The sequence below is a fragment of the Molossus molossus genome, unplaced genomic scaffold (assembly GCF_014108415.1).
Source record: "Molossus molossus isolate mMolMol1 unplaced genomic scaffold, mMolMol1.p scaffold_m16_p_17, whole genome shotgun sequence".
Lineage (NCBI taxonomy): Eukaryota > Metazoa > Chordata > Mammalia > Chiroptera > Molossidae > Molossus > Molossus molossus.
In genome coordinates, this window is record NW_023425352.1 from 29241531 (window position 1) to 29258843 (window position 17313).

General features: G+C 40.5%; 1 protein-coding gene and 1 pseudogene across 1 annotated transcript; both read right to left on the reverse strand.

Annotated features, from left to right (window-relative positions):
• Positions 1-5054: 5054 nt before the first annotated feature.
• SLC35G1 (solute carrier family 35 member G1) lies at positions 5055-15550 on the reverse strand. The gene is made up of 3 exons (XM_036265979.1): positions 15345-15550; positions 10270-10450; positions 5055-8265 (listed from the first exon to the last, which is right to left on the reverse strand). Exons 1-3 carry the CDS (start codon positions 15520-15522, stop codon positions 7527-7529), a joined length of 1098 nt encoding a protein of 365 aa, XP_036121872.1. The 5' UTR covers positions 15523-15550; the 3' UTR covers positions 5055-7526.
• A 787-nt stretch (positions 15551-16337) lies between these two features.
• On the reverse strand, positions 16338-16931 carry LOC118632714 (annotated as a pseudogene).
• Positions 16932-17313: the final 382 nt, after the last annotated feature.

Sequence of the window (17313 nt, forward strand, 5' to 3'; positions counted from 1 at the left end):
GCCAGGGCTGGATCATGTTTCTTGAAATGGAGTTTAAGAGCCCCTTGGTCTATAGACAATAATTCCAGGGGGGCGGGGGGGGTAAGGGGGTATTGGAAGGAGGGTGTCAATGGGGGAAAAAGGAGAAACATCTGTGACAACAACAACAACAAAAATTTAAATTAAAAAAAAAAAAAAGAGTCCCTTATGCTATTCTGCAACATGCCAGGAGGTACAAAAAACCCCGGATAAACTTGGCACATCTTTCTAGGGGAGCCAAAGATTTTGGGAGATAACATGTTAAATAACTGAATTAGTAATTAAAAATAATATATCTTTACACTAAAACACACAGATGTGTTATTAACTAGAGTGCAAAAATTTCATTAATTTAAAGAACAGCATGAAGCCCCAAAGAAGTTTTGAGCTTGTGATGGCCAGCTTCTGATTTAGGGTGAGTAATACAGTAGCAACGTCAAGAGCATAGGCTTGGAGTTTGAAAGACCAGGATTTTAAAACCTAGGTTTTCCCACTTAACTTCTCCAAGCTGCTACTTTCTTGACAATGAAATGAAGACAATAAAGATTATTTCTCAAAGAGTTGCAAGACTCATTGAACCAGAGCACAAAACGCAGTTAGGACAGTAGCTGACACATGAAGGATACTATCAAGGGTAGTGGTTATTGTTACTATGACTGTAGCTATGCCTTCAAACTCTTCTTAGCTATTAGGGGCACTTTAGGAAGAAAAGGTGGGAACTCACCATCATGGTGCATCCCATCTTTACAATGGAAACATGCTGGCCATAGCCACCCCCTTTCCTGTTTCTGAAGCTGGCCAACCCTTCATCTGATTGGTATATACACCTTCAGAAATGTTTTAGTACCTGTAGGGAAGTTATGGCCAGCCCAAAGTTCACTTCTGTATATTTGCATTCCTCCCTGGTTTGAGACCTCAACAGTATCTGCTGCAGCCCATGCATACTGCAGTGTTGTCATTGCCTCCTACTCTTTCACTTAAAACTCTTCTTAAAGAGTTGGAGAAGGAGAAAAGAGGAGGGCATATATACTTTCAAATCCCAAAGTCAAGAAACAATCCTTTCACCACAGTAACAAACAGCACTGTGACTCCCTGCCCTGCATTGTACTCCAGGTAGGGAGGTGATATGGGGTATTGAAAAGGTCCAAGTCTTTGGGGTCAGGCAAACCAAGGGCAGTGGCCCAGCTTCATCATTTACTAGCGAGGGCACTGGAATTTACCAGGTAGGTGACCCCATTTGACCTCTTTGCACATCAGTTTCCCAATTGACCCATTTCCCAGAGTTGGCAAGGATCGAATGACACAAAGATCAAGAATGGGATATAGGTAATAAATGATAGATTCTTTTCCAAGTAAAAATGTCTTTGGTGCTATGGAAAGGTGGATATTTGGCTCAGAGCGGAACAATGTTTTCTAGGATCTTTTTTCTATTTAAAAGCTGAAATTTAGCTTTCCATCTTGTATTTTTTTTTTCTGTCCTGGTGCATGTGGGAATTTAAGTCTGATTAGTAGACTAGATGAGGAAAAGAGAAGGAAGCAAAAGGAAGTCAGTAATGGTGAGGCAAAGCGATAGCTCCAGTTGAAGCACCAGACATCTCTCTATGTATATCTGTCTTTTACCCCCTCCTTCCTTTTTTCCTTTTCTCCTTCCTTTTCTATGAAGTCATCTCTTTGTTTTTGTTCCACCAGTTTTTTATTTTATTTTTTGACTAAGTTATATTTCCACATGCTTCAAAATTCAAAAAGGTATACAAGAGGATTAAGTGAAATCTCTTTCCCACCCGGTCCTTCAGCTGCCAAATTTTTCTCCCTAAAGGCAACCAATGCTAACAGTTTCTTGTGCACCCTCCTGGAATATTGTTTACCTCCTTTTCATACAAATGATCACTTACTGTACTACTCTCTGAATCATGCTTTTATCACTAAAAAGTTTTAAAGATTATTCTACACTCATACATAGAAAGCTTCTTTCATTTACTTTTAATTGCATTATATTTTACGTATGTACCATTTCTTCTTCTTTTTTTTTAATCCTCACCCGAGGACATTTTTGCATTTATCTTCAGATAGAGCAGGAGGGAGAGAGGGGGGAAGAGAGAGAGAGAAACATCGATGTGAGAGAGACACATCGACTGGTTGCCACCCACATGATCCCAACTAGGGCCAGGGCCAAACTGCAACCGAGGTACATGCCTGTAGCGGGAACCAAACCCAGGACTCTATGGTCCACGGACGGATGCTCTAAATGCTGAGCCAAACCGGCCAGGGCAGTATGTACTATTTCTTACTTAACCAATATCCTATTAAAGAACATCCAGGCTAGTTTTGTTTGTTTTTTGTGCACTATTACAAGTAATGCTGTGATGAATAATCTTGTACATGTCATTTTGTAATAAATAAATATAAGATAAATTCCTAAAATGGCATTTCTGGGTGAAAAGGTATGTACATTTGAAAATTGATAGATGCTGCCAAATTGCCCTTTATGGAAGTTGTACCAGAGCACATACTCATCTACAGAGCATCAGTCTTCTGACTTTTCTAAAATCACATACAAAGGAACCAAAACACTTATAAAGGAAATAACAGAGATAATTAGATCTGACCCTATGACCATGGGCCAACTGGATTGCTTATTATTCCTTTTCTCTCTCTTGGGTACACAATTTAGATATCTCATATCAGAGTTGTTTAATCTCACAATCCTAAAATGGAATGCTATATTAAAGATGTTTCTAATTCACAGTTATTTAGCTGCATTTCAGACTGTCAGAACCTCACGAAGTTAGTAAATTGCACAATGGGTTTAATCTTTGTTTTTTTAAAGTTTCAAATTTTATAGCTCTATTAAATCTGCAGTCCTGAAGCTTTTTGATGTTGTACTCCTTCACTCTCTTAAGCATCACTGAGGATTCCAAAGAGTTTCTGTTTATGTGGGTTTTATAAAGAGAGATATCTACCATATTTGTAAGCAAACTGGAAAATTAAAATAATTATTAAAAACTAAACATAAACAACATTCTTGTGAAAAAACTATTTAAAAATTAGTGGGAATAATATTGTATTATTGCTAATCTGGCTTAATAGATGATAGCTGGTATGGTACCTTGGGAAACCTATGGAACATTTTCCTGTGGACTGGACTTCTATGCTATAACACTTCCTTCCCTGTCTTAATAGCACACATGGCTACTCCTTACCTTCCTGTTTTGTAACGCCCCATCCCCAACTTCCAGGAGATGATGGTCAATGCCAAGGTTAAGGAACTTTTTTATGAATTGGTTTTTGAAGTCCAGCTCCAAACCTAGTGTTCAAAGTGAGACTAAACCTTGAATGGGACTTTCTTTGTGGATCACGGAGTCCTTGATAGGTATCTTGCAGAATTCTAAACAAATATGGTAGCTGTATAAGATTTAATGTAATGACAAAAGGGGCCTTCTAACAGTGTACTTGGGGTAGTGCCCAGGTTTCACATACCCAGCTTAGAATAACCAAATTCTAATGCCCAGTACTGACATGACACCATACACCTAGACAAAGGCCAGCATGTTATCCAGGACATGTGACTCTTCCCATTAGATTATCTTCAAGAGACTAGTTATGTTTATTGGGTGAAGAGATATGAGGCTAGAAGAGCTATGCTGAGTACAGAGAATAGTGTATGGGAAACACACAGATAACCAGGCTCATGCCCCTAGCCAGAGACAAATGTAATAAGGACCAGAGCTAAAGCCCAAACTGGAAAGGTGGCAGTCCCTACGCATAAGATAAAAAGGCCGATGACTCTTGGCAGCCCCACAGGAGCAGACCAGCCAGGAAATGAGAACTGCCCAGCAGTGAAATTCTGTGCTAGCAGGGGAGAGCCAAATGAAGTTTGTAATCCGGAAGACTGTTCTTACAGTTCCTGGTGAGACTACTCAGAAGTAAGGACCTTGGCATCTAGACATCATGTTGAAGAGAGAGTGAATGCTCAACTCTACAGTATTAACCACAGTTCAATACTTAGTGTTTCTGTTCTTCTTTATGGTCTACAAGTCTTTTCTATGGCGCTCATATGTAACATAGGTTGGGCAAGTAATATTATTCTATTTCACAAATGAAGCAAACAAGGAAAACAGGTTCAGGGATACTAAGTGACTTGCCCAGCTGGGCAGTGGTTAAAACCACACTCAGATCATCAGATTCCTAATCCAGTGCTTTATCCACTCTTCTAATGTGGACTAGTGTGGGAGGAAGAAGCTGGACATAGTGGAAGAAACAAAAGCTCAAGTTGAGCTATTAGAGGCTGAGGCTTTAGAGGGCGGGGAAGAGGAGGCCAAGAAAGCAGGAGAAACATAGAAAAAGGAATCTCTTGGCAAATGTGGGAGTGGATGGGAAGATTCATCCAAGTATCAAATTTGTGTTGGGACATGGGAAATCAAGTTTGAAAAGTGGGAATAGGGCCAGATGAATCAGTAGGCTGTGATGTGGTGTGTAATAAGGCATTTTTGCAGTTTCATGAGAACCAGAGTAACAATGAAAGCAGGGCTTTTGGAAGATTAGTATGGCAGTGTGACAAGGATCTGAGGAGGAAAAAGAATCTAGAAATGGGTAACCCAATTAGATACGGTTGTAGTCACTCAGTTGTGGAGTGCTAAATCTTGGACTAAGATAGTACCAGTGGAAATGGCCAAGAATGAATCCACATAACATTAAGAGATTCCACGATTTAGTAACAAATTAGCTATGGGAACAGAAATAGAGTTCAAAGCTGCTCCATGCTTGGGGGAGGGGTGGGGGTGGGGGGTCTAGAACAATGAAGTTCTCACTGGAACAGAAGATGAAAACCATTATCTAGAGATATTAGATTTAATGGGATAGTATCAGAGGGACAAGCAGTTTGAAACATGAGAGTACAGCACAGCTAGAGGACAATCTCCTTTCTAAAATGAATTTTGAAGCACATGGATGGAAAAGAAAAAAAGTTTTATTAGCTAGTACATTTGCTATAATCACAAAACCCAAAATATAGCTCTCTTTCATATTATTTTATTAGTACTTATAAAATAAAAACAATTTATGACAGTATTTCCCTTTTCAAGATGAGAAACTACAGTCTTTGCAGAAAAATATACACCCATAATTATTATACCTTGGACATTATAAAAGTGTTTAAGAATCACACTGTAAAAGTTGGGAGAAGAAACATTTTCTCCAACCTTGGTCATATAGTGTGATATTCAAGTACTTAAACCACACTGTTGACATAAAACGTCTCTAGTTTCCAGGACCAAAGGGATTTGACTTTCAAGGCCCCATAGGTTATTTTATTGTGCAAGGTCAAGAACCCAGAGAGGGTCCCTGAGAGTTCATTTACCTTAGGTAGGTCAAGCAGTGGTTTACGTTTCATACTTTATCATGGAACTAAAGGGTTGGGGGGGGGGTAAGGCCATGGAAACCCATCTCGGGCAGGTCCCCTCCTTAACATCCCTATCTATGTAGTGTGGCTCCTACGAGAGGATTTCTAACCCTTGAGCTCTGATTCTATAATTATCTAAGATATGCTCTGATTCTATAATTATCTAAGATACTTGCAAAATTATGCTTTTGCAGGTCTAAATGCCAATATTGTGAATTAAGCTAAAGTTATGATAGTGTGACTCCCCTAAATAGATTTCATTTAGGATTTTCTAGGGGAACATTTGGAACAATCAGTGAGCCAAAAATTCCCTCTTGGAACTATTGGAGAAGATCCTTTCTTACTAAGGCATAAACCTGAGAAGCCAAGATCCTTCTTACTTTGGAAGAACTGTGATGAAAGGGTAGGAAAGAACCTATAATCTTTCAAATCTGCAGGTTTAAAATAATAGATGTTAGGTCTGACAAAGAGTTGGAGACCATTATAGCTTCAGCAACAAAGGGTTCATTGTGACAAAAAATCCTTTGCATGTATTCCCCCTTTCTGATTAAATTCCCAAGCTTTCCTAAATATTCGATTCTCTCTGTAACAGCAGAATATTGGTGTGATGAAGTCCATATATAAAATTTGTCATTTGAATTCATGATGTTAATATCATGGTGCAACACTGACATTTAATATCATACTGATATACTAGAATTTAACAGTGATTTTTTTTTTTTTTCTATTCAAGAAACTACAAAAGTAAACCAACCATGGAATTCACAGGTCTTTACATGTAACATATAATATGAAGCATTATTACATATAATTCCATAAGGCAAAAAGACCATAAAAATAAGTTTAATAGGATTACTGCACTTTATAAAAAGTTGTTTTAAAAATATATATTCTGAAGTCCTCTAAGTATGTGGCTTAGAGAGTAAGGGAGGTATCTATTTAGGGTGAACCATAAGAAACTATGGTTTTTGTAAGTTAAAAAGGTAAAATCTTAGTAATTTCAAATGGTTCAATCTAATAAAATCCTGAGGAAATTTTATTTGGCATCACACTATAAATTCAAAGGGAATTTATAGAAAATCACATTTCTAACGAGGAAAACACTTTAGGATGGAAATGTGCACGTTGGCCATGCCAAGATTTCTCTCTTGTGATTTAAAAACACTCAGTGTGGTTTCAAAAACAAAAAATCAGAAGACAATTAAAATTATAGAATGATAATTACAGTTGCTAGTGCAACTAAAAGAGAAACTACCGGTCAAATTTGGTGATTTAAAGACTTTTCAAAAAGTTTACATATAAAAATTCTGGCATTAAAACGAAAAGGCACAGATATGGGTTAAAAGAATGATAATCTTTAAAAGCCTTGAAAATAAGGCTAATTTATTTGTATTATTAACACCATTAAGTAGGCACCTATACCAAGTTCCAGCTTTGGCCTCCTAAATGGAATTACGTTTCAAATGAATTTTCAACATAACACTAATCATAGCAGCATTGTTACCAGTAAGTTTCTTAGCCTCTACACTGCTAAAAGAACATCAAAAATTTCCTCCTAACCTATATTCCATCATTACCAAAAATACACTTTAAAAATGTACATACATTTATACTAGAGTCATAACAATTTTTGCAGTGTTTCTTTAACTAATGAGCTGTCCTCTTACCAAGCCACCCCAATAGAAAACAAACCAAAACCAAAACCAAAATAATTGACAGACCAAATTGACTAACTAAAGACACACCATATTCAGCCCTAGCCTCAGCTGGTTGGAGCATCATCCCCTACACAAAAAGGTTGTGGGTTCAATTCCCGGTCAGGGCACATACCTAGGTTACGGGTATGATTCCCAGTTGTGGCACCAACAGGAGGCAACTAATCGATGTTTCTCTCTCTCCCTTCCTCTCTAAAATAATAAATATATCCTCAGGTGAGGATTTAAAAAAAAAAAGACAGACATACCATATTCAAAAATGGTATTTTAGCTATGAAATTTATTAAATATAATCAATTAAGTAAACACAGATTTTCCAAGTGTGTGCATGTGTGGTATGTCTGAACTGGGTGATAGTGTGTTTGTAAAAAAATACACATTTCTGAAATGATGCTTCATTTGGAACTCTGGCACCATTTACGAATGGCTGCTCCAGTACTACTCGCTACTACAAAGAGTGCACCACCCACCGTCCACCACGTTGGTACATCATTGAGGAAAATAATCTGAAAGATAAAAGCAAAAACCACATCCATAGTCCTCATTAGTGCTACTAGCCCTGCTTTTTCTATTTGAATGGCCTTTGTGAGAAACACCTGACCTCCCAAACCAAACAGCCCTATTAGCATGAGAAAGAGCCTGTCCAACCCACAGTATGGCAGACTCCACTCTCCTAATATAAAGAGGATGATGGTGCTCACCATGAGGCCAACCACTACATAATACCAAATGGTCAAAAAGTAATCCACAGATTTCCCCATTTTTCTAAGGATAACTAGAGTCAAGGCAGCAAACACAGCATGTCCAACTGATGCAAAGGTGCCCTTCAGGTGATCCGAATAGCTTTCACTCATCCTTGAAGCGTTGGAACCAAACAAAAACGGTGGCCTCACGATGAAGATCACTCCGATGATGGTGAATGCGGTGAAGAGAGCATCCCAAAGGCCATATTTTTCCTTGAGAAATATGCAAGCAAATATAGACGTAAACACTGGACAGCTAAAGGAGATCACAGTGGCATCAGCGAGGGATGTTGTCTGGAAAGCGTAGTATAAAAGGATCATGGCAATAGAACCGAGGGTGCCTCTGAGAACGAGGAAGATTCGTTGATCTTTTGGGCCTATAAACCCACTTCTGTAAATTCAAATGAAGAAATGCATATTAAACAAACTTCGTATTTGTTTTTAAATTATAATTTTTAATAAAATATTATTTTAGAAGTCTTAATTATCAAGAAATAAGGGACTAGCAATTAAATATGATACTGTCCAACACCTATTATATCCCTTTAGAAAATGTTTTCTAACTAATGACATTAAAGTATCACAGTATAAACAAAAATAATACAAGAGAACTACATAAACAGTATCACTATAATTCAGTAAATATATATATTTTTTTTCTTTTTTTGTGTTAGATATTTTCTACATGTATATATATGCTTGCAAAAAAACAAAGGAAAATATACTAAAATGTTTATTGTGATTAGATCTTATTCTAGTATAGGTAATTTTCCTTCTTCATATTAATTTTCCCCAAAGTTTCTACTAAATATATGAAAGTGTTATTTTTATAATAAATACAAGATTTAGCTGGCCCATGTAAAAAACTTGGTCCTGGATAGTGGGCATTCTTGAGTTTTTCTATAAAAGCAGAAGCAATGCTAAATTTTGTGTTTGCCATTGAATGTGAGGCAACTTTTCACTACTGTAATTAGAAAAAAAGTTAACACACACTGAAGAACCTGTAGCATTCAGATAAGTATAATATCTGCTACTCAACGCTTTTTCAATTAACTATTTACTAAGCAGAGTGCTGTGTAAGTTCCTGGGTAGGTGATCTGTGTCAGGGCTGGACATCTTTAGGGCAGCATCTAGGCCTGACATGAGGACCCTGGGTCTCTGGAGTTAGAAATAAAAATGTGGTCCATACTCTGAGAAGCTATGACTCTTCCATAATAGTGAAACATAAAATGAGTCAAAAAAAATTATCACCAAGGATTTAAGAAAATCCTTCTAGTGCCTTCCCCTGGCAATACTTTTATTCCAAAATGGGGAAGATGATTGTTGGAATCAATGGTTTTCTGCCATACTTAGAAATTCCTGAAGCCTTACCATCATTTCCTAAAATATTATGACTTGTCCACACTTACACAGGAATATTGATCTTAGCAGATTTTCACCGAATCCTCAGTATATGGAGTGAAACAATTCTAAGTGAATATGCACAGTATTATAGATATAAGGAGACTTTGGTGGGAGGTGACTGAAGCTTTCAATTGGGGATTTAAATATCTTTGCCCAAAGAGAGAAAGAGCCAGGCAGCCACCAGGAACCCAACTGGTCTCTCTTCCCAGGGTTCAAAGAACACAGGGGTGTGTAGAGATTATAATAGTGTGGGGGAGGCATAATTTTAACCTGGAGAGGGTGTATCTGTGGCAAGGATTCCATATCAAAGGGGAAGGGGGGCTGGGTGAAGAGAGATCAATAAGGATGGGAAACACACAGTTTTCATATACTGCTACATTCTATATAAAGTGCTCTGACCTATAATAAACTTCATTTGATCCTTGTAACCATAAGGCAGGGTAGAGGACAAAGAATATCATTCCCTTCAGTTTACAGATGAGGTCACTGAACAGGAAAGTTAAAAAGGCCCTCCTCAAGATTACCTTTTCCCTTTCCCACAGCACCCTAGGGTGTAAGACCTAAATATTATTACTGTAGCCTTCTGTCTACTCTGGTAACACAGCAACCTGTTCTACTTAAACCTCTGGCTAGGAGACACTACCACTTCCTCTTGTTTACTTTTTCTTCCAAATACTCGTTATGCCAAAACAAAGAAGGGAAGGTGGTACAAGATGGGTGAAATTATACAAGGAAAGTTTTGTTCTCAAAATCAGGGTGGAGAATAACTGACTCTCTTTCTCCTCCTTTGTTAGGCATGTCATTTGTGATTATGAGCATCTTATTTAGGTGAGTTTCTTGTGATTTTTCATTAATCAGGGCCAAAGTGTGTAGGGACTAGTAAATCCATAAGAGGGATAAAGCAGATACTATAGAGTAAATAATTTGAGCAGGTGAAAAGATTTACAACCATTTATTAATATCATCTACTTTGCAATTAAGAAATACTTACTTTCTGTATATTAAGCAAGGGATAACGACTAACATTTGGAACACACATCGGAATGCACTAATTTCTACAGCATGGATGTCTTGTACTTTTTTAACAAATAAAGAGCCCACTGAGAAAAGGAAGGCAGACAATAATGTGTAAAACAAGCCAAGTCCAGGACAGGGTGCTTTCTTCTTGGCTTCTGAAAAAGATTAAATTCTGGTTAGTCCTTACTTCCAACTGTATGTTTTATCATTTTCACTTAGAAATTGAGAAAAATGGGACAGAGTTAATGGCTAATAAGCTGCAAATATTATCTCCTAGGCATATCCATTTTTTGGATCTGAAACATTTTTTCCCACCAAAAATGAAGAACCATAGATGAAGGAAACAATTTAAACCTGTGTTTTTTAAATGCAATTTCACCCTATAAAATAGATTTCCTTTAGCTCACTGAAGAATCATCCCTTATCTACAAGTCAAAAAGAAGTAAAATGCTTGTCAAGACAGTAGAAAAAATCTTTAAGAAATGTTTGTCAAGATGGCTAGAGAAAAATGCTTCCAAATGATGTTTTATGTCATCTCACTGGTGAACTGGGCTTTATGAAGAGTGTTCTTTCCTGGAAAACAGTTTATAACTGTGTTCTATGGCTATTTGTTGATTATCTGTGAGCTCCTCCAGGGCTGAGGAGATCTCAGCTGTCTTGTTCATGCCTGGCACATGGAAAACTCTGAATAAATATTTGCTGAATGAAAGAATAGAAAGAATTTCATGGAAATATGCAGTGTGTAAAACCACTAGCAACAGCATGATCTAGGAAGGCTGTTTTTGTTATTTTGTTTGTTTGTTTTTTTAATCCTCACCCGAGGACATTTTTTGATATTTTGTTCAGATAGAGTGGGAGGGAGAGAGAGAGAGAGAGAAACATCGAAGTGAAAGGGACACATTGAGTGGTTGCCACACACACGACCCAACCAGGGCCGGGGACAAACTGCAACTGAGGTATATGCCCCTAGCGGGAACCGAACCTGGGTCTCTCCGGACCGCAGGCCGACACTCTTAACTGCTGAGCCAAATCGGCCAGGGCTGTTTTGTTATTTTGAACCATTAGTCAAATTTAACTTTTTATCCTCACCCAAGGACATTTTTGCATTTATCTTCAGATAGAGCAGGAGGGAGAGAGGGGGGAAGAGAGACAGAGAAACACTGATGTGAGAGAGACACATTGACTGGCTGCCACCCACACAATGCCAACCGGAGCCAGGGACAAACCGCAACCGAGGTACATGCCCTTATCGGGAACCGAACTCGGGACTTGCTGGTCCACAGGCCGACACTCTAACCGCTGAGCGAAACCAGCCAGGGCAGTCAAATTTAACTTTTCATGGTTTACAACTTATCTTTTATTTAGAGCATAAATTATTTGAGGGCAGGGGCTGGACTATCTACCCTTCTGACCCCAAACTGCTTTTTTTCATCCTCACTCAAAGATATATTTACTGATTTGAGAGAGAGAGAGAGAGATCGAGATCGTTCTGTTGCCTCCCATACATGCCCTGACCAGGGATTGAACCCCCAACCTAGTTATGTGCCCTGACCAGAAATCGAACATGCAACCTTTTCGTGTACAGGACGATACTCCAACCAACTGAACCAGCCGGCCAGGGCCCAAAGTACTTTTTAAATATATTTTAAAATTAGAATTGCCATCTATTACCAACTTCCTAGCTTGATCTGAACCAGGAAATGTGTGCTTTCTCCAGGCTGGATGAGCATTAAACTTTTGTTTAGCTACTTCCTCTGTCTTAGTTGCTAAAATGGGAGTAGAAGCTGCTTTCAATCTTGCCCCCTGGAAGTCAAAGGAGAGCAAAATGAAGTAGGGTGAGCAGAGACCTTCCTAGAAGATCACATGCTGAAGAATATATATTCTTCTTCTTTATTTTTGTTTTTAACTAACACACAAAAAAGGAGAGAATAAGAAGTAAACATTACGGGCTCTCTTTTGCTAAGAGCACAACAGAGCTAAAGGATGTGTAGACACATGCAATTTGTAGTAAAACCAGGATTATCGTTCCTATCTAGGAATTTATAATGTTGTTACTCCACTATAGAACAGTACTGCACAATGATGTGTGTGTGTGTGTGTGTTCAATGTCCTTCCCTTACAAAAGCAAACACCAAGTAATATATTTCAATATTCTAGTGTTAGCTAGATATCTTTGCCCACAAGTGACATTTTGCAAATTGGGACCAAAGTGTGATGGTGCACAGTCTTTCTGGTGGCTTTCTATAGCCTGACCTTTGTAGTAAAAGATGCCATTCTGGTCAGAGGCTTCAACCTCTTCCTGTGGTAGGTACACAGCTGAAGAGAAGGATATTGAGCTAGCAGTTGTCATGTTACAGGTTATATGTTGTAATTGCCAGAATCCTCCACATTCTGTTCAGTAATTATGTGCTCAGATACTGCAGAAACAAATTGCACATACCAACTCAGCCCATGAGAAGGAAGCTTTAGAAGACTTCTAAGTTAAGCACCACTAAATACATGCTTTGGCTGTGGTCAGCCTTAGAACTTAGCTTCTGAAATTTCAGAATTCAAGTCCAAATAAAATAGTTTTGTTTTTTTTTAAAAAAAGAAACTCAAGCCATACATAGAACCTACACCCTCAGATAGAACAGAATGAGATCAAGGACAAAAAACATTTCTCTAGTCTGTATTTAAAGGATCTCCTCCTAAACTCACTTTTTTCTCCAGGAATATTTTTTTATTTTGTTTTTCTTTTATTTTTTGTTTTTTATCTCCAGGAATATTTTAACATGCTATTTTAACTCTTTGAAAACTTAAATCCACACCCCTGGCTCTGATTATCTTTTCCTGAAAAACACATATACATATATTTTATTGCCTGTAAACACTTGAGGCCCATGCTTCCTGACCGGGACAGGACAGTTGTTACAAGGTTTAGCTGAACTTATTATTTGTTAATGGGGGTGAGAAAACTGGCTCTACACAGGCAATCCTCAGTCTGTTACTGAATAATAATTTCATTTCTCTCTGTCAATGGAGATGAATAAGAGAGTAGCATAATCAAGAGGCATTTGCATATGTAATAAGCTTCCATGTTCATATCCCATTACAGGCATATCTAAAATTTGGTAACTCTAAATAATTCAAACTAACTGGCCATACTGCAATTTCCTGAGTTAGAAGAAAACAGAAAAGTTGCTCAGTTTCTCTAATCTTTGCTTTAAACTGGTGATTCGTAACCTGGTTGAGAATTAGAACCAACTAGTAACTTTTAAAACTTTAATTCCTAAGCCCTGCCCTAGACTCATTTAAATAGGATCTCTGTAAACTGTAAAAAGCTTTGCTGGTTTGAGAATCACTACCACACTAAAGAATTCTTTCTTTCCAGGGGGATGTAATGCACAGACCTAAGACAACTTCTCCTTGCTTCAGTCTAAGATCCACACTGTCCCTCAAGAAAATAAATGTCTTACAGTAGCTGTATGCTGTCTGTGAAGGTTATCCAAGAATGTAAGAAAAATGGGTAACAGTTTCAACCTGAACTTGATAATGAGCTTTGTTGAGATAACCAATTGATTCAAGAGGCTAAAATGACATGTCACAAAGTTCAGTGACAACAGTACTGGGATTTAAAGTGTTTGTGTGGGAATCCCGTTTTTGGAATATCATCTGGTCACCTTTTAATAACTATTACTAAGGCTTATTGTTAGCAACTTTCTTTGAAGTTATAAGACCCCACAAGATTCTTAAATGCAATCACTTATGTTGGTTTGTCATTTTCCCATGTGCTGACTGAGTGAACAATATTCCTCTTCAGTTCCCAAACGGGAAACGTTTAAGAGTTTGCAATGACTGACTCAGCATTCCACCAGAAAGACATTTAGCCATAGAGTAACAAGGTGAGAAACTGGCCCTCTTCAAGGGCTGTACATCTGGTCAACCCAGCCTGGGGTAACTCCTGCTCTAGAGGCTCTAGTCCATGCATAAATTATTAGAATTCTGATCATTTGTTAGCATTTAGGACAAAATGGAGCAAGAATCATTTTCCTGGGGTTTATCTCTAAATTGGAAAAGGTGCATACAGGGAGAAGGGAAGCTGGGGTGGGGTAAGAGGCAAAGAAATCCCGAGTCACACTTAGAGGAAAGTGACCCAGATGAGGTGGTGCAGGCTGTGTAACTTTGTCTTGAAAGGACATCTGCCTATATCCCTCTTCTTCCAGGAAGCTGCTCCAAGTGGGTGGTGGAGTTCAAGGAGAAATGTGCTTGAGGCTAGTAGAGAGGGCCCTAGGCTGGGTTTCTGGCAGGCTGGTGCTGCAGGGATCTGTGCTCCGTCTGACACACACCAGATCTTCGGTAAAACAAAAGAAACAAAAAAGCCCAACTCTCACCTTCCTGGGCCTCACTTTCCTCATTTGTCAAAGTAAGACGCTAAACAAGATCAAGGGTTTTTCACACCGGGTCCTTGGCTTTAGGGACGAGTCCGTGAACCCCTTAATCACATCAGTAAGATTGTGCCTCTGCCTTCTTGTGCATCAGTTGCTAAAAAGTCCTCCTAACCCAGAAAGGTCAAGAACCAGTGACCCACTCAACTCTACTTTCCCAAGGTTCTAAAGACTCTGGGACATTTTTTAGACTCGACTGTTTTCAACTTCCTCTTTGGGTTACTCGGTTTACCATCGAGATCAGTTTTCCCGGTTAGCTTCCTCCCAGCCACGGCCGGCTGTGCAATGGCCTTTCTCGCCGACCAACCAACCTCGGCCGGGAGCGCCAAACCGCAATCTGACTCTACGGTCTTGCACGCAACACTTAAATTATAGGAACCGTTTTAGAATCCCCAAAGGGTTCCAAATACAGTCCGAAACTTTCTCCGATCTTCGCGCCGGCGGGTACAGAGGATTTCTGCTTTGCTGCCCCCAGGTGACAACTCCAGGGTTTTCTGGAGCTCTGGACAGGGTAGGGTAGGGGTCGCGGTCCGTTATGGGCCCGCGGTTGCGAGGATCCTCGCGCTAGCGCCTGCCTAGTCCCCCAAGGGCGAGACCGGCGCCACGGTCCGCACCCCGTACTCACCGGGCTGCGCGCGCGAGCCGCACGGCGAGGAGCGGCAAAGCCAGCACGAGCCGGGGCCGGGGGTTTCCACTGCCTCGGCGGCTGCCAGCTCCTCGCTCGCGGCCGGCGGCGTGATGTCTGTCAGTGGAAGCCTGGGCTCCTGCAGCTCCGCGGCCCCAGGGTCGTCCAGGGGCCGCATTGCGCCGCCGGCACTCTTCCCGCGGCCGTCGCGGCGACCGGCGCTGGCAGCCGAGGCTCCACCGCCAAGCTCTTCCGGCCCGCGGCAGCGGCAGTGCGCCTGCGCGCGCGGTCTCCCTCCTCTACCCCCCCCCCCCCACCGGGGGATGGGGTTTGTCCTCTGCTGCTTTGCTACCTTCAGCTCCCGACTTTACGGCGCAGCTGGAGGTCGGCCAACTCTCTGGGGAGGCTCAGGTGGCCACAGCTGCCCGAAGGCGTCCACCCCTCTGCTGCGGTCTGGCTACACTGGCCAGAGGTTTGGAGTCAACTTTCCCAAGGCATAAGGGACCCCTTTCTGTCATTGCAAAGAGGTCCTACGGCCTTCTCTTGGAGCAGGACCTAGAGAGGTTGGGAGGATGTACTTTTTTTTTCTTTTATTGATGTGGCGCGGTATTCACCTCTGGGTACCCTGGAGAACTTGCCACCCACTGTGCTTGTTTTTGTAGGATCAAGGATTTTCCTCATTATGTCATTATCATTTACCCAAGGAGGGTAGAATTTTACAGGTTATAGGTTTTGAAAATGGGGAAGAGGCGTTTAGCACATAACTATTGGGAAAACATATCTATACGACTGGGGTGGAGCACGTTTATATGTTCTTTGTAACAGTAGGCATTCTCATTGGTCCTTCTTTCCTTTTTTTTTTAAATTTTATTTTGGGGGGGTGCCAAATTACTTTATGTGAAGGAATGGTACAAATGAAAAGCTGTAAGTGGATGATTTGGTACAAGTTATAGAAAAGGTAAAGGTAACTACAACATGCACGTACTGCTTTGGTGACCAGGGAAGTCACCCCCATGGCTATGGGAAGCCAGCCTAAGGCTTAGCTCTGTCACTGTCTCCCAGGGTGTGCTTGTCAAAGAGATACTCTGCCATGCCAGTTTCAGGGGCCCCCAATCTGCGCAAGTTGGTTAGTGTTCACCCAGTTCTTTGATGGATTTCACCTGCTCATTCAGGTAGTAAGTTTCAAGGAAGACACACAAGTGAGGGTCATTTTTGTTAGTGGCCAGTTTGTGCAAATCCAGTAGTGACTGATTTATACTGTTTTCCAAGTGTAATGCACACCATCGCATTCAGCCCATTCTCCCAGTCCTCACGATCTGGTTTCTTGATATCTTGGAGGAAGATTCGGCCACCTCGTTGGTTCTGCAGCTTCATCAGTTTCTCAGCATGTTCCCTCTCTTCATGAGATTGGTGAAGAAAATATTTGGCAAAGTTCTTCAAAGCCACATCATCGCAGTCAAAGTAGCAAGACACAGACAGGTAGACGTAGGAAGCGTAGAGCTCCAGGTTGATATGGTGGTTGATGGCAGCCTCTGAGTCCTGATGGTAGTTCTGGCCTACCTGCGAGGTGGACGCGGTGGACGTCATGGTGGGTGGCTAAGGAGAGGCGGCTGCCTGGCGCTGGAGCTGGGGCCTTGGGGATGTCCGAGGCACTGTGAGGAGGTGGCCGAAGGCTGGATCAGGTGACTGGGGAGGATGGGTTGAGCGCCGGTTCCGTCCAAGCACTGTTGAAGCAGGAAACCACGGCGACTCTCCGCCGCGAAGACTCCCTTTTTTTGTTTTTAATAGAGACATCCTAATTTGATTAAATGTAGGATTCCGATATTCTGAAGTCATCACACCAGTGAAATCAAAGATATATGTCATTTGGCTCCAGGATTCACTAATAGCCTCTTTATGTAATTCTTCTTTCGTCCCTTTGCTTGCTTTAAATGTTAAAGGTCATGCTTCCCGTCAAGATGGTGGCTTA